Consider the following 22,031-nt stretch of genomic DNA (forward strand, 5'->3'; position numbering starts at 1 on the left):
TCAAAGCCTTTGAGATTAGGACAAAATGTTCAAAATGATGAGACAGAGAAAAAGGATTCAGTAGATACAAAGGTAGAGAAGTGGATTAGCATGTAAAACAATGTTAGGACTTACTCTCTTAAATCAAGATGCAGGTTCCAAATTTCTTATTTCTTGTGGCCTGTTGCTGTAGGGGAATAAACTGGGGTTATGTAGAACTGAGGAACTAATACAGGGTGCCCTCCACCCTCCTATTCCTTATAATTTTGTTTAGTAAGGCTGTCTTGTTGCCAGTTCCTAATAAGGTTTGTGATGCTTTGGGATTTTTTACTGAGCTAATTGCTCTTTTGATTTGGACTTTTTAAAGTATGTGATAGGATTGCTGTCTATAATGCAATAACCACAAGAATCTCATCAAGTTTTCTGAGGTCAGACTGTCACAATGCTTTTGTTTGCTTATGCTGAGCTAGTACTTGGCAGCTTGTGTGGTAGCTCAGCCATTCTCTAAATTAACAGGTTGTTCTTTGTGTTTGAAGGGGGATTGATGTGATTGCAGTTATTGCCATGTATATGCCTAAACAAATTGCTCTGGGGGAGAGAGGGTTCCGATCAAGAAAAACTGGATAGATCCAAAGACAGTTTGTTGGAAAAAGCCTGGCATGTTCAAGCATGTGCAAAGAACTTCAGAATAAAATTTCAGACCAGAAAATTTTTGGGAAAGTACAATTTACTCTAAAGTCTTTGCTAATGGAAGTTCAAGGATGTATTTTTGTTAGATTTCTTTGGAGGCAAAAGTCCTGATATAGATACAAGACCTAGCGAGAAAAAGGCCAAGTGCAACAATTTGTTTTTCTGTGACAGCAAAGTTGGGCCAATCCTCTCAGTGTCTGGCTTCCCAAGTTACTTGGAAGTCTCTAGAAAAATTATCATTAAAGTGCTTAAATTAATTTTAATAATATTGCCAAGTCGCTCAAACTTCTTTTTTCAAAGGACTTGGAATCTACATGGCTTTTTCTTAAGAGCTGGTGCTCCTGTCTCTGTGGACCAGCCATAGTTACCCCAAACCTTATTGCAGGGCTTCATTATGTTAGCAGGGCAGGAGAATCCTGTGTCCCACAGAACTTTGACTAAGATTGGCTTTTGAATACATGTCTAACATCAAACTAATATACTTTGTTCTTGCTTTTGCCTTGCAGTACAGAATTGGACAGCTGTATATGATCAGCAAGCACAGCCATGAGCAGAGTGACCGAGGGGAGGGTGTGGAAGTGGTGCAGAATGAACCCTATGAAGATCCCAACCATGGCAATGGTCAGCTAACAGAAAAACGTGTCTATCTCAACAGGCAAGTGCAGTAAATCTGCTTCTCCCAGCATGGACCGTAAGAAAAATTTGCAAGGATTGCAGGCAACAGCCTTTTTGTTTCAAAAGATGTTCCCATGAATACATGTTGTTTCCTGGTAGCCATGGGGAGGTGGAATAGATCAGTGTCATGAAATAGAGGGATTAGCTGTTATTCCTTCTAAAGCATCTTCTCCATGAGAAGGAATTATAACTTGGAGTAATGATATGCTGAAAATCAGAACTTTTGTTTTCTTTTACACTTAATTGTTTGTCATTTTGTTTTCCAAAATGGCTGGGAAGGGAGAGCCAAAAAACTGAACAACAAAACGAGCAAAATCCCACCCTCCAAGAAAAACAAAACTGAGCCATTAAAAACGTTTCAGTTTCTCTCATCTCATAATCATGTCACAAAGCCAGCATTTTTGCTGATTGTTTTTGCCTCAGCAAAGTTAATTGACATTGTGAATGACCATTGTACAGTGTCAGCCTTCTGGACCACTAGGCTTAAAGACGGTGGAAAATTTGGGGTTTTCTCCCTGAAGTTCCATCATTTCTTAGAGTGAAGTGTTTGTCCTCCTATGCTGACATGATACTGCTGAGGACCAATGTCTCCACGCTCACAGGCCAGAGATGTTTAGATATATATATTTGTGCAATATGAGATATATTGCACAACCTGTTCCCATTTTTATTACTGCTGATTGAATTGAATACCACTGCTTTTTCTAAAGTTCTTCTTTTCCCCTGGGCCTGTTTCATTTTTGTTAAACTTATGCTCTGCAGCATTTTGGAGTGGGCATACAAACACTGGAGCCATTGCTTCTACAATGCAAGTTCCTCCTGCCCTGCAAACCTGACATATCTAACCTAAATTCAGGCCAATTGAATCACCAGTGATGTTAAAAACAAACACACAAGAGCTCAGTAATGTATATCTTGCCACATTTAATATTATTGTAAGTGCTCTCTCACAGGCTAGATATAGGACTTGGGAAAAATCAATATATGTGTTCCCACCCTAGAGCTCCCACAAGTTGTGGGGTTTTGTAAAATGTTTCTGGGTATTTCTTTCCTGCATGTTAAAAATAAGGCTTTAAGCACTGAAGAGCATATTCAGAATTGCCACTTCAGGGCAATTCAGAATGACCACGAGAACCTAAAAGCCATGTACAAACCATACTTGGGAAGCACATGATTCCTGGTAGTGCAGGCAATGCAACACAGGATTTCTTAGCCAAAGATAGGTACAAACATTGGCAAAGTAAACCTTTGTGCCTGCAACAACTCAGGACAGTTACTTACAGCTGTGATGGATGTTTGAAATCAGGTTCACTGAGTTTAATGATAATTCTGAGTCCTCCATCACCAGATTTGCTATTTGAAACTGGGTGTGGTGTCACAATGCCACCAGATATTGCAGTACTATTGAAGCTTTGTGGAAAGGATCAGGAGGTTTTTAGGCCACTGTGGATTTTGCTGGGAGGCCAGGATGTCTCTGGAGGATTTCACTCAAGGAGACATGCTTCCATACAGGATATGCTGGAAACTTTGCCTGCCTTGCTGAGGAACATGACTTCCACCAGCACAGTTTTCTCCCTCAGCTTTTCTTCTTCCTGGGTCCACTGCCCTAACAAATTTTGCTTTGCTCTATTTTGATCTGAATTGATATCTCCTAAAGAAATTTGAGACTGAACTTCATCTGGATGGAGGAGAAATAAGGAGAAATAAGAAAAAAAAACTAATGTGATCCTCATACATGTGCTGCTGAAATAGACTTTTCTTTGAGTGGACCCTGGAAGAATTTATGTGTGTCTGTGACTGGGACTTGCTAGCAATTCTGAGGATAATCTATGTTTTGCTCATAAAGTTATTTTTTTTCAGGATGTGCTGTACTGGTGACAGTAACACATAGGTATAGCTAGTCAGGCAAATATGCTAAAAACAACAATAAAAAAAAGTGCAAAATGAGCAGATGTACATTTTCTATTGTCATTGTAACCTTAGTTATATTTAGAATTGTTTATTGCCTCTTCTTTCCTGCTGGAGCAATGTTTTCAGAAGCTGAAAGTCTGCATCCTCTGGTATTTATAATTTAGGCATCGGAGTAAAGTTTAGCAGGGGTAAGGGAAGCATTCATAAACACACTGACAGAGGCTGACAAACAGATCTGATACAGGGAAGTCTATTATGCAGGATGTAAAATGCTGCTTAAAAGTCTGTACACAAGAAAGGTTTATGTAAAGAAAATAATCTAGTTTTGAGCAATGTCATCAAGAGCAGAAGTCAATGCACTTGGCTTTGAATCTGTAGATAATGTACTAACATCTGCATTTTGCCTCTGGACAAATAAAATATTTATATGTAGCCAGATCATGGTTAAATAAGCCTTCATGATCCCAAATGTATTTTCTTCAGAATTTTGCTAATATGGAAAGTTAATGTACTTTCTGCACACAGTTATCTAAACAGAACTATTTTAAACATTTACACTCGGGAAATTGAGGTTTGGAAGCATCTCCTGCAGTTCAGTACAGATTCAGTCTTGGCCTTGGTGCTCTGCTCAGTGCCTTGCCAGACCAACACCATTTGAACTGAGTCCCCCAAGTGCAGAGATATTTGTGGTGTCCAGGGTCTGCTGTCCTTGGAATAACTAGTTCTGCATCTTTGTTCCTGGCAGCCTCAGTGCTTATAACTGAAGTCATTAAGAGAGGGTTGAAAGATGAATTATAGTGAACTTGCCTTTTTAAATGTTTGTTTGTTCATCACTTTTTGGTACCCGCTGTGACCAGAGCACTGCAAATGAGAAATCCAAGAGTCATGGTAAAAAATGCTGCCACCCTTCCATAGTATAATTCAATTACCCTTTAATGATCCATCCAAAAGGTGTATCTATGTCTTTGATTTCTGATTCTGCTGCCTTTGTACCACTGCACCAGTGAGTTTTCTTGACAGAATGAGCTCTGAGCTGTAATGTCAGTTCCATTAATTCTCTCACTTTTGTTATTTACTTTTCCCATCAACAAAATGGGACTAATGCTGCCTACCAGCCTCACGAGGTGTTTTGAGTGATCTGTTAATTTTAATATAAAAGCTTCCTACTCAGGAATTGGTGTTGGTAGTGTGGGAACAGCTGCGTGCCAGGTGAGCTGAGCATGAGGGTTTCAGTGCTGGCAGAGAATATGAAGAAAAAAAAAAAAGAATCTGTAAGAAGAAATAATGGATTCAGGACTGAAATGCCACATTTCCTCCTGACCTCTTGTTAGAGAGTGCCTCCCTGTGGCTGAGCACACGGTGCCACCCTTACACCTTTGTTTGGCCTCACCTGTTGAGTGTGGCCAAAGGTTCCAGGCCATGAATTCCCAAAAAGAGCAGCCTCAGTTCAGCCCACTCGAAGGTTGTTGCTCTGGCACTGATCTGCTCCCTCTGTGAGGGGAGCACAGCTGAGGCAAATAATGAAAATACTCCTGAGAAGTCTGGGTGTTGCTGAATCCCTCAAACACCTCACAAATGATGGGCACATTTGGAAGTATCTTTATTACCACAATACACATGCATCACAATATATTCTAATTTTATATTTGATTTTTACTTTCAGCAAACTGCCTAGCTGGGCTAGAGCAGTTGTTCCCAAAATATTTTACGTTACAGAGAAGGCCTGGAATTATTATCCTTACACAATCACAGGTAAGGAATGTGGCAGAAATGATTGCTGCTTTGTGGTTTGGGGTAGTTTAGTTTATCTTCAGAAACTCCAAGTTATATTTTGAACGACAAGCACCAAGTCTCTTTAACAACTCCTGTTGAACTGCATATTTTTCACCTTGTATTAACTGGTATCAGGAAATTAAGATTATAGACTAAGGCTGGGTAAAACCTGGAGTGTTGTATCTGTGCAATTTCTTGCTTGCAAAGAAAACATCAGGTGCTTGGATTCTGTTGGTATTTATTGTCCCACAGGCTTTAGTCAAGTATAAATCTGCAGACTATATGACACAATCATTTTTATTATTAATGTGTGTTTACTGTAAGGATGTTGCATAATTGTTTTATTTCACATGTCTTTTTTTTCTTTTCCCTCTTTCTTTTTTTTTTTTTTTTTACAAATGGACAATTGGAAATCAGAATACACAGTAAGTTTTTCTTCCTCTTTTTATTCTAAAAATAGAAAAATTGTGCAAAATATAGTAGTGGAATCCAATCTGATTCCTTCTCAATATAACTTACTCATAATGCATTCAATAGTGAAGCTTTACTTTCATTATTTGTTTAAGCAATTTAAAGGGAAATTTGAAGTAATTCTAAGGAATCCTATGAATTATTTTTTTTTATCACTTAAAAATAATTTTATATGTTTTTACTTACTGACTCTAAGAAAGAGAAGCTTCTATAAAAAAGAGTGAGGTTTTTAAGGTTCCAGTTGTTACATGGAGACATGAGAACAGATTTTATTTTATTTATTGCTTTATTAACTTATAACATGCTCATTTCTGGTATAGTATCTGGGAAACTGTACAATCTGTAGACAAAATTAAAGATAATCTGGGCACAGTGCCCAGAAAAATCAGCTATTCCCTCTCACAGAGCTAAGGCAAAATATAGCACATAAATCATGAGAAAAATTGTTTAAATGTGCTGGCCTCGATAACAACAATAAGTTTCCAGCAGCCTTTGGAAGGTGAGGAGGGAATGGTGAGGAGGTTCCAGGTGAAGGGACCTTTCAGAAACTCCTGCTTTGATTTAGCTTGAACTTCTGACTGCAGGTAAAACATAATGCAGATGTTTCACTTAATTCTGCAGTGCTCAAAAGGTTTGTGCAGATTTTTTAAAAGCTTATAAAGCTAAAAGAGAAAAAATGTATTTTCTTGTGATAAAAAGAAAAAAAAAAAATAAAGGGATTTAAAGGCTCAGATCTGAAAGCTGGAGACCAAGAGCTGAAACTGTGATAGCCAGGTTTGAAAACCCAAAGCAACAAACTACTTTTCAGTTCAGGTACTTAGAATATTCATTTGATTGTGTCAGAGGAACCCCAAATGTCCCAGAATGGACAGTAGTGATGAGGGACAGATTCTCAGCTGGTTTTGCCAGAAGAGACTTTCAGTAGGGTCTGTCAGAGTTATCATTAATTAAGGTTTACCTTTGATATCATATTTAGTTTTAGGCTGAGAAGTTGACATTTGCTGTGTTGCACTGATATCTCTCCATGGTAAATTTTTTCTTTAGCTGAAAGTAAATTTGAATGTTTTAATGTGATTTTTTTTCCTTTAACTGTAAGAGACAAGTGGGGATGATGCAAAGGGTGGTGGCAGACAGAAATACATATCTAAATTTGAAATGCAATACATTATTAAAACCAAACAGCAGTGCTGTACTCAGAGAATCTGAATCAGGAGGTGATCTCTGTCTGGTCTGGTGAAACAACACCTGGTGCAGGTCGGAGGAAGGTACAGCTACAGAAATGTTCAAAAGCATCAGCAGAAGTGATTGCAGCGTTGAAGAGACATGTAAAGAAAAATTAAATCAGCCCAGAAATGTAGAAGGTAGGCAAAGCAATCACTAAGTGACAGTGTAAGTGCCATGGGGAACTGGGGACTAATTACTCACCATGGTGCAAGGAAACAGAACTAGAAATACTGGGAGGAGATCAAGGAAACTGTACTTCAGACAAAAATCTAAAACATGTATTAATGGAGCTGATAGGCAATGAATTTATCTTCATTGAATACAGAGACTGTGCCTTTGCCTCAAACTGTTGAATCTAGAACAAAAATGTTAAACATACCACTGGGAATAACTGCTATCCTTGTCTGGAATATTTTTCTAAATTTGATCTTCTGTACTCATTAGAGAATTCTGAAAGAAGGAATAAGCCCACAGACATTGCCCAAAATATGTAAGATAGCTTGGAAACCCTTTTCTTAAAGATCATAAATTCTCTCTGAGGAGTCTGTGGGACATGGTGAGAGTCAAATTGGGCCTCATTTCAAGGAAAAGTCATTCTAAAGGCAGGCCAATAATTGGATAAATAAAGCATAATCTTATCGAGTCAAGTACATACTGCTCTGTGGTATTTTCACACCTTATTAACCTTGTAAGCTCCATTCTAAATAAAGAGAACGACCTTAAAGGCTCAGCATGTTATTTCAGTGTGTGTTAGTGATTTGGAAGAGGATGTGAACAGCAGACTGAATCTTACTGACAGTCTTAAGGTTTTTCAGTTGAAAAATATGAAGGCTGTTGAGAAATTGCATTCAAGCCCATACTCTGGCATTCAGAAATGGAGAATGAAATAATTTCATCAATCTGGTTCTCCTGTGAATATTATGGAATTCATAAATAGAATTTTCTTAAAGACCTGCAATTCGGACACTGAAGAAAAATTGCTCATCAAGCATCGAAAAATAATTTTCAGAATATTGTTCTGTGCCATGGTTGTATAGAGCCAAGAGCAATTGGATACATGAAAACAGGAATGGAAATTATACTGTCATGATATTAGTCCTCTGTAATCTGGAGCCAGTTATGATGGCATCTGCTTTAAGCAATGTTATTTGTTACACAGCAACCCCCTAAATTTGATAGCAAACACCATGTCTGCTACTGGGTATTGACAACCATGTTAACAGCATGTAAAGCAACTGATACACTTGAGATAATGAGTTTAACAGAACTATTGCACAAGTGATGCTGTTGTGGGGTGTAATTCATGCTATAGGGTCATGTCAGGAGAGCATTTGCAAATGCACCTCGTTAAAGCTGCTGTACAAAAGACTTCCTCTCAGGAAGATGACACATGGGGACTGTCCCAAGAAGTGCTGTATCAGAGCTGGAGCTAATCCTTGAAAGCTTCCTGCTCACATTGAGAGGGAGGAGGAAGTCAAAAAACACTGTCAAAGCTGAAGCCAAAGGAAGTCATCCAAATTTGGGGGTGCTATTTAGGGAATAAGATATTCCTGTAAAGTTCAAGGTTTTGGTGGTTGGGATGTTACTTCAGAACTGTATGTGAGAAAGTGTCTTCAACTTAGATACTGGAGCTGCTTTGGTTTAGATCTTGTCATTAGAAACCTGACAAGATATCTTGCTAAAATACATGTTTAGGTTTTATCTACACATCCATTTATTTTGTGATTAGGTTGATGTTAAGATAATAAACCTGGGATACCATATTTAGGATGCAGCAGAAGGGGAGTCCTATAGGAGTAATTCCAGTGGATTCCACTCCATAAGCATTTCCAGGACTTGGGTATGGTCAGGTGCCTCCTGCCCTGCTCCCAGGGAATGGGTGCTGTTAGCTGCTGGCTTTGGAAAGAATTCCTTTGCTAGTCAGGGGCTGGAGCCTTTTTCTCTTGGACAATGGAGACAAGATGCCTTGCAGCTTTCTACAACCCCTTGTGTGCCAGCTTATCACAGCCTTTGCAAATATGTATGTTTAGTGGAAAATATTTGTGCTATCCACAGTGGCAAGAACAACTGAACTTTCAGGAGGCTTTGTTATTTTTATTTCTGAGGTTGCCCAGCAAGATTAGAAATAATTAACTAGAAAGCAAACTTGTGTCTATTGCAAACCAAACGAAAAAGAATTGCATAGAACTAAGTTTCTTTACCTGCATTGGGATATTGTTAGAAAACAAACAGCACAGAGCAAATATCCATTCAACTTGCTCAAGTGACAGTGGAGATTCTGGACAGAAAAAGAGAGGAGCCTCAAGCAAACAAATAATCAGATCATGGATGTTTGGTAACTAAAGCATAGTACAAAATCTTCATGTGATTGAAGTACACTGAAAATGAGCCAAAGTTTAGCTCTCAAGCTGGAATAGAAAGTGGTTAGGAAAAATACAAAGAGAAGTTAATCAAACTCTTCTGGGTTTGAAGGTGCAGTTCAAGTGTTTACCTGGGATCAGTTCAAATAGATTTGCCACCTGACCTGAACAGCTTTGGTGCTGTTAGCAATATTTCTGTTCGGGGGCTGAAATTTAAAAACAGCTGGATAATTTTTTTTGCACAATTTATGGACAATTGTTAGTTTCACAATTACATAGACAAAACAAACATTAGAATGGCATTGTCTGCTCATGAGGAGGAGAAGCATTCCTTCAACATGCCAAGGTCCCAAGTATCCTTATGAATAGAATATAAATCCAGAATATTTACAAAAAACACTTATGGAACAGAAAGCAGGGCACAACAATTCCTTTGATGATTTATCACAATGACATTTATTCTTCTAGAGCAAATGACTGAGGAAAATAAAATTATGTCATCTGGTATGTGTCAAGGCCCCAGAGTGAGAGTTGCTAAATGGTCCATTACTGACCTGCTGGTTTCTGATTACTTTTGAGAACAGGCATGTTTTGTGCTTCACTTAGCTGCTGGTTTATCTGTGAAGTAAATTATCTGGAAGGAATGTTTTTTGTATTGTTATTTTTATAATGAGATGACTTGAGAAGGAAAACAGTTGTTTCAGATAAACATTACTGTAGAGTTTTTTCCTGTGTTCTCTTTATCTGATTACCAGCCCTTGAAATTTGGGTGTAACCTCTCACTCTTTGGTGCTAAAACTTTTCTGCAGTTTGAGGATTTGAAAAGTCTGCATCAAAAATGCAGCAGAATCTGTAGAGCAAAGTTACTACCAGTATCTTCCATCTTACCCCCCAACTCAGAAAACTGGCTCACAGGTGCCATTGTCCTGGGAAAACACAGATTTATTTCCCTTAGAGGTTTTAGCAAAAGCAAGGACCTCTGTAGTGTTTAAAAGAAAAAAAGAATAAATTTTTTGAGAGCTGAAAACCTATATTCTCATTTAATAGCTTAATTCCATTGAAACAAGTAACTTAAACTGCTTGGGAAAATTCCCCTTTATCCAGCACTGGCTTATTCCAAAGCAATCCAGCCCCATCTCTGATGGATGGGACTGTCATTTCCACTTGCCCATGCTGCTTTTCACTTTCTCTCTTCTTCAATAAGCAGGTTACTGTTCCCATGTATCAAAGAAAGAGATCCTAAGGGAAGGCAAAGCCAGAGACAAGAGTTTTATAGCAGTTGGAGGCAACTTGTTAGTAATTGTTCCATCTCCAGGTTATTGTATACAATACAGTGTTTTTCTTTCTTGGCTTGTTTATGAGAGTTTTGATCTCTTGTTTATTTTCAAGCCCTGTTTTTACATTGTTCTTTTCCTTTCCACTCAGCAGCACTTTTGTTTGCTGTTTGCCACCTTCCTGTGCTTATCTTGCTTTCCAAATTCTCCTCCTTCTCACTGAGTCACATCTTCCAAATGCCATCACCCTGCCCAGCCCTTTCCGTCTATTCTCTTGCAGCCCTGTCACCCTGATTGATGCTGGTTTGTGCCTGGGTTACCTGATCACACAGCAGCTCTGGGAGCTCACATGCAGAGCAGTCTGGAGCAATCTGAGGGGAGTTAATAACTCCCTATTGTCCATTTTCCAAAAAACATTGACTATTCCACCTTCCATCACCCCACAGTCCCACATCCCCTTTTGTTGCTTACAAAAAAGTTGGGACTCCTTTTCTCTTTCCCAGGTTCATGATCTTCAATAAAGAAATGCTGAGTACCAAAATAGTGCCCAGAAATTTTGAATTTAAAGGATGTGGTATATGGAAGTTACCCTATGGAAAATATTTCATTTTCTTAAACACTCTCACCTCATTGCAGCAGTCATTTGCTCTTTGTCTATAGATGTCTGTCCATGGAGATTGCTCTCTAAAGAATCCTGTTCCACCTGTGTTGTCAAAAAAATGCATATGTGACCATAGAAAAAATCATCAGTCTAAGAAGTGGTGGAAGATGAGAGAGAACATTTACATGAAATACCTGCCTTGCTGGGCTTTTTTTTAAGATTTAGGGAAATATGCTTCTGCTGCTAAAAAATAAAATTTAAAAGTGGGATTAATTTTATTGTACAGAAATAACTGCCAAGGATTGTGGATTAATATTCACAAGGAGCAGGAGAGGTGAAAAGCAAGGATGAGGTCTCCAGCAGGTCATTGAACTTTCTGCAGGCATAAACCACATGGAAAGTGAAACCAGCTGCAGTAGAATGGATGAACTGGCATCACTCACACAAAGCAGGTTCCAGAGGATGAAGAAACCTCTCTCAGACCAACTATTTGCTGGCAACTCCAGTAATTCCCAGAAGCACCTCAGGTGTAATTACTATGCAAAGGTTAATTTGACGGTCCTCTCCATTAAATGATTGTCACACCCCACATGTGTTTGACTGTCTCTTTAAGACTCTGGCAAGTGTTTTGGCACACTTAGGTTCTACTCTGTTCTTGTAAGTGTTGCTTATTGCTATGGCAACGCTAATCAATCATCATGCTAAAAATAGGCCTTTCATTTTTCAAGAGGTTATGTGTAGGGAATTGCAAACACAACTGCAGGCTGAGCTTTCCATATGCTGCTTTCATTCCCTTCATTCTAATGTGGAAATGCCCCTGCTCATGGCTGGTAATTACAGGTACACACTCCTGTTGCTGCACTGGGTGCTCTCTGGAGCCTTAAACCTCTCCTGGTTCTTCCAAAATTGAGGTGCCAAATATAGAAAATTTTGGGAAACAAAAAAAAAAAAAAAATCCTGAATATTCCCTTTACTTGTTTTTGAGTGTTACAGGTGTGGAGTATAACAATTTTTAAAGGATTTAAAGACATCTAAAAAACTCCGGAGGTGACAATACCTAAGATGCCTCCTTTGAGAGCTTTACACAAAGACACCTTGTCATTGAAGACACTGTGACTGAAGATTTTGAATTATTCTGTAGAACTCACATTTAATTTCAAGTTAAAGATTGAATTTGCCACTATTTCGTTCCCAAGAGGAACCTTGCAAGCTGTAGAGGCAGTGAAAGAGAGAGCTGGAAACGGTGCCCTGTGCATTCCTGTGTGTGCTCAGGATCGATCACCTCCAGGTCAGTGCTGGAAGAACACGGGCCCCAGAGGAGGCAGAGCAGAAAGGGAGTGGTGCTCAGAAGAAAACAAGAATCTGCTAAAAGGTTTATTACCTACTATTCACTCCCTAGTTTGATTCTGACTGTTGCATAACAATTTTAATCCCCAGTTAAGTAAATATGTGGCCACTTGAGGGGAAAAACCCAACTTTTTGCATGATGAATAATAGTCTTTTGAATGATGCATAAACATTTTTCTGGTTCTGCCAGAGCCCTCTGCCAATTAGTCAGAGTGCAGCTGATGAATCATGAGACACATTCTGTGAAATGTTCAAAAATTTGGACCCTGCTAAGTGTTCCTGTAAGGCAGCGAGACCCCCCACAGCTGCTGGAGCAGTGGTTGCCAGCCAGTTGAGTTTCTGAGATTTTTGCGGTGGAGGACTTTCTGGTGAATTTGAATTTCATTTGGGGTAAACCCATGTTACCATTTATAATCTCAAATTAGGTTGTTACAGTTCTCTCCTTCATATTAAACACACAGGGAGACTGCCTGTGGGTGGCTTTACAGAAAGTGGCTCTCTAATGAGGTGGCTTGAGGTAAAAGGCACTGTTCTTCTATGTTATTCTAAGGATCCTTGGGCTTTTCTTAATGTTTCTTTTTGAAATGCAAGGTTAGAAGATCTCTTCATTTAATTAGAGTTTAGATTCTGGGTCACAGGAATCAACAACTAGACTCAATCAGTGGTTTGTTGAGCTGGTACAGGCATCCCAATGCAGCCTCACGTTCAGTACATGGAACAGTGACATTTCAGTGTCATGACCTGACCCATTGCTGGCAACCTCTGGACAGTGATTGAAAATAGCAAGCATTTCTTTAATACCAAGGTAAAAGGGAAATCTGGCATTTGGCTTTATTCATAATTCCCTCTGAAACTGCAGCTGTGCTTTAGATCAAGAGCATGAAGAGGGTTTGGCCTTTCATGGCACCTTATTTTGAGGAATCTGTCTCACTTGTTTTTTCGACAAGGATTGCTTCTAGATGTGCTTGTTGATAGTGGGTATCCTGTGATCAGAAGAAGACTGAGCAATGACCTGTTGGGTGATACCCACTGAAGGAGGGATGGATTTGCTGCAGTCTCCAAGGAGCTGCCTTCTCATTTCATCTGGTGCACTACACCTGGCCTCCTAAATGCCCTTACTCACCAGCCTCTCCCTTAGAAGAACTCTCAGAATGTTTTCAAGCCTGAACTTGGACCAGCAACAGTGTGAACACTGAGGCATTCAAACATCCTCATTGTATAACCTGTATGTACAGCCCATGAAAGAGTCATTTGCCATAGGGGATTAGTGATGCATCACACAAGGAACTGGCACTTAATGCAAGGAGAGCCTTGGTGACTAATAAGAAAGATGCTGAACTAGTGTCATTTAGAGCTGGTTAGACAGCTGCTCTATCTGCCAGTCTGAAAACTTGCTTTGAACAAAGAACTGTGAAATGATAAATAAAATTTTGAAATATTTATTATGATGGGATTATGTTGCCTAGTATTACAAATTCTAGTCTTCATAAGCCAACTAAGCTAAGCAATCCTCAGAAAAATAAATTTATTCCCATGTAAATACAGAATATCTTTAACAGAAAAACATTGGTGTATTTTTTTTTCATTATTATCTAAAGATTTATTTGGATTTAGTATAAAGGAATTTTCACAGGGGCTCATAATCCATCTTAATTTCATTAAAAGGAAATTATGATAAAATTCATGTCTCACAGAAAATTAAGGAAAAGCTCTCACATATGAAAGCATTGCTGTCTGTTTGGTTAGAACCTGCATCTGGTGAAGTGTCCTTGGGTTTTTCTATGTGAGGGATAGACTGATCTATAATGAGGAATATTGAGTTGCTCTCAAGATCTTAGTGAATTGAATTTCTTAAAAGACATTCAGGACATTCATACTCCTGGGCATAGTGAGCATGAAAACCATTGCATCTAATTATTCCAGACTGCTTATACTGATTTATTTATATCCTTATTATAATTTTCAGCTTTTAGATAGAATCTCTGGATCCCTCCAGAACATCCAACCTTTCAGGTTTACATTCTGTGAATATTTACTCTTTTTCTTGAAGTAACCTGAAAAAAAATGAGAAGGATGATACCAAAAGGGATGTACTGAATGTGTCAGCTGATGAAGCAAGGTGTATTTATTGCGTTAAATATACTTTTCTTTCGTTGCAGTGTTCATTTTTGCCTAAGTTCTCCATTCATATAGAGACAAAATATGAGGACAACAAAGGAAGCAATGACAGTGTAAGTATGGCACTTTGTGCAAAAGTTGATTTAATCCTCTGTTAACCATAGTCTGTGTCCAGGGCCTGGAGGTCTCTCAGTTTGGGAAAAAGGCCCCATCAGACTTGTGCCTTTGCCCCTCCCTGGGTTTTGAGCAGCTGTAGAGGAGTTACCTCTGAATTACCAGCACACACCTTCCTTTCTGCCTCTTCTATTCTGTTAGTTCCTTCTCTAAACATAACATAATTTACATATATGATTTTAGTTGTGATGAACATTTATGGAAAGTAAATAAAAGATGAGTGGGGGTTTTTTTTGTGTGCCTGTACTCCACTTTCTGTGTTTCACATTATTATCTCTGAGTAAAGGGGGTTTAATTCCAAGGGGGAGTCAGGAAGAACAAACAGGAAACTAAACAATGGTCAGAGATGAGAGATCTCAGTGAGCAGCTTAGGGGAAACAATGGCTGAGCACTTAGGCAGTGCTTTTGGCAGTCACTCACCCGAAGTTAAAAATTTTCAGAGATACAGCTTAGAGATGAGAAGGCCAATTAACTACATAAAATCTCTTTAGAGGAAGGGTGGGAATGAGTAGCCAGCAGCTGCTGATCAGAGAGGCTCAGGAGCAGAAGGCAGGAGGTCAGTCACACTTTGTTGTGCAGATAGCAAAGCAGAGTCATACAACTTGCAAAAAAAAAAAAAAAAAAAACTTTCAATAAAGCCCAACAGGTAAAGATTGAACCTTTGGGTTCATACACAAATATGTTTCTCCCTGTTTCATTTTGGTATGTGTTGGCTGCAGACTGCAGAAGAGATTTCTTGTAGGCATGAAATAAAGTTTAAATGTCTGGAAATGTGATCCCTAGAGCAGAGACCAAATGATTTGAACTCATTCTTGAGAAGGAAAAAGGCAGTCAAGCAGATTTTAAGGGGTCTGAACACAGCCTCCCAGTGTTTTGGGGTGTCCCTCCAGCAGCTGTGGTAAGAGGAAGGTGTTCTGTTCTCTAGGTGGGAGGTACATTTCCCTCAGCCCCCTGGGGCTGCCTGTTCATGAGGCTGACAGCTGTTGCACTGCTTATGGCAGAATAATTACATGTACAAGAACAAGGTGGAATTTGGAATAATGCTTTTGGCATGCAGACACTTTCCCACTGGGAACATGACAAGGATCATCTATTAACCTCCAGATACCAACCACTCACAGTCACTGCTACTCTTAACCAGATCAGTAAGTGAGTTAAAAAGAAGTATATTACATTACCAGCTAGATGAACATTGTGTAATTTATGCATTTTTTAATGTTTACTTCTGCTTTCTGGCAGCACTTTTTTAATTCAGAGCAAGCCCACACCTTTGGTTTTGGGAGGGTGCAGACTAATTTTCTAGAGGTTTATAATGTCAGCAGTGAGCAGACATGATCTGGGCTGCTGTCTGACAGAGGAAGAACTGAAGCTATTTAAGCAGAGTGAATTCTTTCAGTGTGTCAGCTTGTGGCTAAAATACTGTGAGTCAAGCCCTGAACAGTATCCAGCCAGGGAATTCAGATGAAAGTGGCACAGAGGCGGGATACTCCAGTGATGTAAATCAAAGAAACTGTATTCTGCTTGAATCCAGCTCTTCCAATGTCATTTTTACCAGAGTGCCAGTGTGGTAATATCATATTACCTTTCTATTGCAGCACCTGAGTCACAGGCTAAGCCAGTGTTTGCCTAGATTAAGAGATTTCACTGACCCCTACTTGAACTGAGGAGGAGAAAGAGCAGCTGAATTGAGGGTTGCACTCCAGCCCTAATTTCCCTGATTTTGTAATTCTGAGAGCTGTGCTGTTCCCTAGTGTGAACACAATAAACCAATGGAAGATCTACGTTTTTTTCTTGCTCCCATGATCTTTAACTGGGACCACAGATGTGACCGGTACAGCACTGAAATGCTGGAAGGTTCCTAAATATGGAGAGGCTTCTGTTTATCCAAACACCTTGGAACTAGGAGTCAACCTCATTTCCATTACTCAATGGGCAGGCTTAAAATGCAAAGTGCATTTCTCCTTTGTGTCAGGCAAGTTTAGATTAAATGTCACTGTTTGTCTGGGTAGAAAACAACAGGAAGCACCCATTCCTATAGATTCCCATAGATACACTGTATTTTCCTTCATTGCAACTATCAGCCTTGTCTGATGAAGAAATAATTAATCCAAAAAATACTTCTGTTAATTTTGCAGTTGTAATGCAAAATAGACTGAATGAATATTAATGTTACAGTAATGAGGGCAATAATACAAATCTGATTTCAACCCAGCTATTTCTCAATGTATTTTTTAGATCATGCAGGTTTTTTGAAATCTTTGCACTCTGATCTATTAATTTCCTTGCTGTCTGATAAAGTAATACTGATTGTGAAAAGCTATACTTAGACATAAGGACACTAAAACTAATTCCACTGATCCATGGAAGAAAGCAATATAAATGGTCTCAGGTTCCTGTCATTTGGTAGGCTGGGATGTTATTAGAATTATTTTATTTAATATGTTGTGTTGTCTGGTATAGTTCTGCCTAATTATTGCAATATATCTTGATGAAAAGTTCCTACTGATTTTCCTTCCCATTTGACATGATAGAAGATAGGAGTGACACTAGTGAAAGATGGTATCTGCTCTGATTTTTCTATATCTAAGAGTTCATTATCATTCTGTTTTAAATGTGTTAAAGCATTCTTGTTCCAATCTATTAAAGTTTGCAGTTGATTTGCACAAATACAAACATTGACAGGAAGAACAATGGACAATAAATGTCTTTATTTAGGTAACCTTGTGTAATAGTGCAGAACCATAAATCCACTGAGCTGTGATTTCAGTGCTCAGAGCAGCTGATTTTGATGTATCCCTTGTAGATGTTCCATGGCAACTCTGTTCTTAGAAAAACAGAGCCAGTGTTGGATGAACATGTGAGTACATCAAATATTGTCCCTGCTACCTTGCAGCCTTGCAGCTTCATTAATACTGTCAGAAACTGGACCAGTGAGTCAGGCCAGTCAGTGTTTCCTCTTGCAGATCTTTTAAATTAAATGTCAACTTCTTAAAGATAATTTTTATTTAGATTTTACTTTTATTTTAAATTTAAAAATGGAATTTTAAAAAATGAGAATGTTTTGTGAGGTGCAAATGCCATGGGAAGTGGCATCTGTAAAGTCCAGGAAAATACTGCTTCCCTTTGTATCCTGAGCTGCTTCCATTGGTCAGGGTGGCATTGGGCAGAGCTGGGCAGGGGGAAGTGCAGATGCCTACAGCCAGCAGCCTCAGTGGGCACAGACCAGTGTAAAAGGGCACAGTAATCACACCCTTCTCTCAAAGGAAAATTAGCACTTTGTGAATTTGAATATAGATAGATAAAGTGTGTATTCTGAATATTAAAAACATAGGGGACATCTGAGAGAATTCTTACAGAATTCTTACTGACTGAAATGGTAGAAATCTGAGCAGGAGCGTGGAGTTACTGCTTGAGTGTCAATAAATTGGGTGTGTGCTTTCCATGAGGAGACTTCCTCGAGCTCTTTTTTTATTTGTACAGGTATTTTCTTTCAACAGTCCATTGACTTCTCAGTGTTTGTGTGACAAAGGACTAATATAGTTGAACGGTTGTCTTGCCTTCACTTCTTTCCCATCTCTTTTTCTTACTATTTCGGTGTGCACTACAGACACACATTTTGGTTTTTTTCCCTTTTAGTGGGGAATGCACCAACTGTGCATTACAATCAGCTGTGTTGATTACAGGGACTCACCATATGGCTGCAGTGGCTGCTGTAATCAATGCCCAGCCATGTCACACATGCTGTCCCTGCGTGTCACTCTGGTGCTGGGGAAAATGTCTGCAAAGCAGCTGAGCGTGCAGGAAAGGCAGAGTGGGGACAGACACTGCTCAAGCAAATCACTGAATCACAGAGACATTCAATTTTCCCATTTGTTGCACAAGGATCATTATGTTTGCTAGATTTCTGTTGGTTTGTTTTGTTTTGTTTTTTAGTCACAGAATTAATTGCTTCTGATATTTGGGCAGTGATTTTTTTGCCATCTGATGGTGTCTGGGGAAAGCAAAAAAAGTACAGCTTGTCAAATAATTCAAAGGTTGTCAATAATGAAAATTCACTCTATGTAAAACTTCCAGTGCCTTGTTCAATGTAGCATAATATTTTTCTCTGGAAAACGCAGTGGCTAGATCTTGATTATGAAGCTACAGTAGAATAAATTTTAGGTATGGCAGCTAACAAGAAAATCCATTTCTAGTTTGGTTGAGTTTAGGGTGTTTTTTCCTCTATTTCTGTCTCCCATCTTAGCAATGTAGAACTAGGTTGTAACAAACTTGAATATAGCACATGGAAATTAAATGTAAATTCACTATTTAAGGCAACTGCCATGAAACACTGATTTCAGCTGAAAAGGATTCAGCTGTGCCCTGGTTTAGCCTCACTGCACCACAAGCTCTCACTTTGAAAACTGTCAAAAGGATTGCTGGGCATCACTGAAAATATGGCAAAGTCAAAGCAAGGGACACTTTTAGGGTGATTTTATTTGCACCTGGACTTTCCCTGTATGATGGTACTGAGTATCCCATAATGTGCAATGAAAAATCATGATTTTGTGGAGCTTTCCACCCTCTAAGAATCCTGAAGAGATAAAGGCAAACAAGTGGAAAGGTTAGTCCGAAATTCCTCCTGAGGGAAGAGCTCTCTTTATTGAACTGCAGATCTTATGTCCCAAGCACATATGGCTATCACAGAACATATGACAAGGCCCACACTGACAGAGTGTGAACAAGTAATATGGTTGTGCCTCTACTTTTTGATTTTTCTAAATGAATTACTGAAGTTAGTCAGTAAATCTGGCACTTGAACTAGATGTGACTTAAAAAAACTAATCCCAGTAAATATTATAGATGGTCTATTGCGGTCTTGGAAGCACAGCTACTTTGACATAATTACATAAAAATCCAGTTCTCTGTCCAGAAAGTACAAATCTTAATGAGATATTTCATAAGGGATGGAACAACAGGGGAGTCGTGACATGGAGATCAAAAGGAGCAGGGAGAAAAGCAGCAGATAAATATGTAACTGCCTCTCCTTCTCTGTGGCACACAGGGATATTTCCAGCCAGTTCAGGCAGTCAAATTTTCTTTTCTCAAAGAGAGATTCCATCTTTTTCCATAAAAAATTGCTCCCAATTATGTGTGTCCACATAAATAGTTTCATCCCCTGAACAGGTGTGAAATTGCCAATTCCTGTAATCTCTGCCCAAATAAATCTCAAAAGGAAATCAGGGAATTTGGAAGTAGCCGAGGTTGGAGCATGACTTACTGAAAATTATACACTGAATAAACTCCATGGATTGAGTTGTGAGTTGAAGTTTTCCTTCAGAAAAATAAGAGCTCCAGTGGAGCAGGTGACACAACCTGCTCAAGGTGTGCAGCAACAGCAGGGAGCAGCCAGGGGCTCTGGCCATGGCAATCTGCAGAGATGAGAATTTCAGGGTGGAGAGTATATTTTGTGCATTTTTCTAAAGGAAGAAAAAGATTATTCTTGCAGTCCTTACCACAATTACAGCCCTGCCATGAATTAGCTGTCTCTTTACAGCTTGTGACCACAAACTCCTCGTGTTTAGGCTGGAAAAAAAGCATTTTGCAGTAATGACAGTGCCAAACACCTTTCCAGCTGGTAATCCCTTGGATGGTTCCTTTGCTCTTGAAGATGGAAAACAAACATCACAAGAGAGAATCATGTATTATGAAACAAAGCCAAGCCAGAGGCACAGATATGACCCTCTGAGTCCTGGTGGTGCAGATGAGGGAGGACTTTGCCAGTGTGGATGACATCAATGCATTCAGCAGAAACTGGCTTTATGCTGTTTATATCCAGTCCAGGTTAGCTGCAGAGATTGGCCATGAAAGTTACATTTTAGATTAAATACCTCTGAAGAGAATTGAAGCCAGCAACTTAGCCTGAAAATAGAAAAAAGGAAAAAATGGGAAAAAATGCTTGTAGAAAAGAGGATATTAAATTTCCCATCATATCCTAACCTGACTTTCTGTTCTGACTGTGGCTACCAGAAGAAGGGAAGTCGCTAAAAAAGAATATGCAGGACATGTCCTTGTGGGGAAGGAGGGAAACAAAAGAATGGAATTTAAGTTCACCAGGACTTACATTTCTGCAGTATCCTGTATGAGCTGTCTTTCTTGAAGTTCTGGAACCACCTGCCTGAGTGGGTTTTGTGTGCTTTTCTTTTGGTTTCTGATCAGTTGATTGGTTGGGTTTGACTTATTTTGGTTGATTGGTTGGCTGGTTGGTTGGTTGGTTGGTTGGGGGCAGTTTTTGTCACTGTTGCTTTGGGTTTTTGTTCATTTTTTTGGTTTTTTAAGTTTTCACCAGAAGAAAAAATTGACAGTCATAAAGAAGACCCAGTTGAAACCTTTCTCCCACTTTCTGTCATTCTGTGGAAATGAGTTTTCATTCCTCTTAGGAAGGGGAAGTATAAAAATGTTTGTTGTAAAAAAAGCTCTCACATTACTCCCCCCAAAATAAAAACAAAACCCACAGCAAAAAGGCCACTTCAGTCTGAATGTTGCTCTTTGTTTTCCATTTGATTGTATTTTAATCTCAATTAATTACTTGGCTTCCAAATGTAAAGCCTGTCCAGTTCTTTCCAATATAATATTTAATATTCTGTCTTTCTACATCATCTTCTTAAGGATACAGATTGTTCTCACCATTCAGCTTCTGCACATTTGCAAATACAGTTGCACAGATTGGGAGCCTTATGCTTCTTTTTGTGGCCTTTAATCTTTTCCTTTAAAACTTGCTTTAGTCTCTTTGATCCCAACCACAATAAACCCATCCTCCCTACAGGGTTTCAGACAATCCAAGATTCTGTGGCTAGGAGAGGCAATAAGAGAATTAGAGCTAAGAAAGAAATCAGTCTTGTTCTCTAATGACTTCTTATTTTCGACTGCTGATAGAATGAGAAGATTAAATCTCTAGCTGCAAATCTTGTGAGGACAATCTGAGAAAGGGAAAAGCATAAATGATTAGACAACAAGTTCTGCTGGCAAAGGGAAGTGAGAACGTCATTCAGCAAACTTCTGGAATAAAGGAAATGGTCAGAGACAGCCTTGGCAGCAAATAAGGCATCGTTGAAATGGTTGAAAAATTCCTCCTGGTTTTGACAGATTGGCAAAGGCATCTGTCATCCCCACTTCCATCACAGCATTTTAAAGAAAGAAATGGAATTTAGAACTATTTTCATATGAGGTGAAATATGTGGATCAAGCCTGGGACAGAGCAGGGCACATTTCAGGGATAAGATACTGTGGAATAATCTCCATTTCGGTCCTTGCAAATGGGCAGAGATTTGCATGGGCTTGAATTTATGGGGCTTGTACCTAAAACATGGGCAGATTCAAAGCCTGGTAATGTCCATTTAAGGGCAATTTCCATTATTTTATCGAGATTATGATGAAATGCATTTTGTTATGGAA

At 39.0% G+C, this 22,031-nt stretch overlaps 1 protein-coding gene across 2 annotated transcripts in view; it reads left to right on the top strand.

Annotated features, from left to right (window-relative positions):
* Positions 1–22,031, top strand: part of PITPNC1 (phosphatidylinositol transfer protein cytoplasmic 1) — a 76,945-nt gene that overhangs the window by 34,948 nt on the left and 19,966 nt on the right. For both annotated transcript variants that reach the window (XM_056505743.1, XM_056505742.1), the window contains exons 2-4: positions 1,176–1,324; positions 4,919–5,453; positions 14,465–14,536. In XM_056505743.1, coding sequence (XP_056361718.1) covers positions 5,379–5,453; positions 14,465–14,536 — 147 coding nt within the window. In that variant the 5' untranslated portion in view covers positions 1,176–1,324; positions 4,919–5,378. The remainder of the gene's footprint in view (positions 1–1,175; positions 1,325–4,918; positions 5,454–14,464; positions 14,537–22,031) is intronic.

This window comes from Oenanthe melanoleuca, chromosome 18 (genome assembly GCF_029582105.1).
Source record: "Oenanthe melanoleuca isolate GR-GAL-2019-014 chromosome 18, OMel1.0, whole genome shotgun sequence".
NCBI lineage: Eukaryota > Metazoa > Chordata > Aves > Passeriformes > Muscicapidae > Oenanthe > Oenanthe melanoleuca.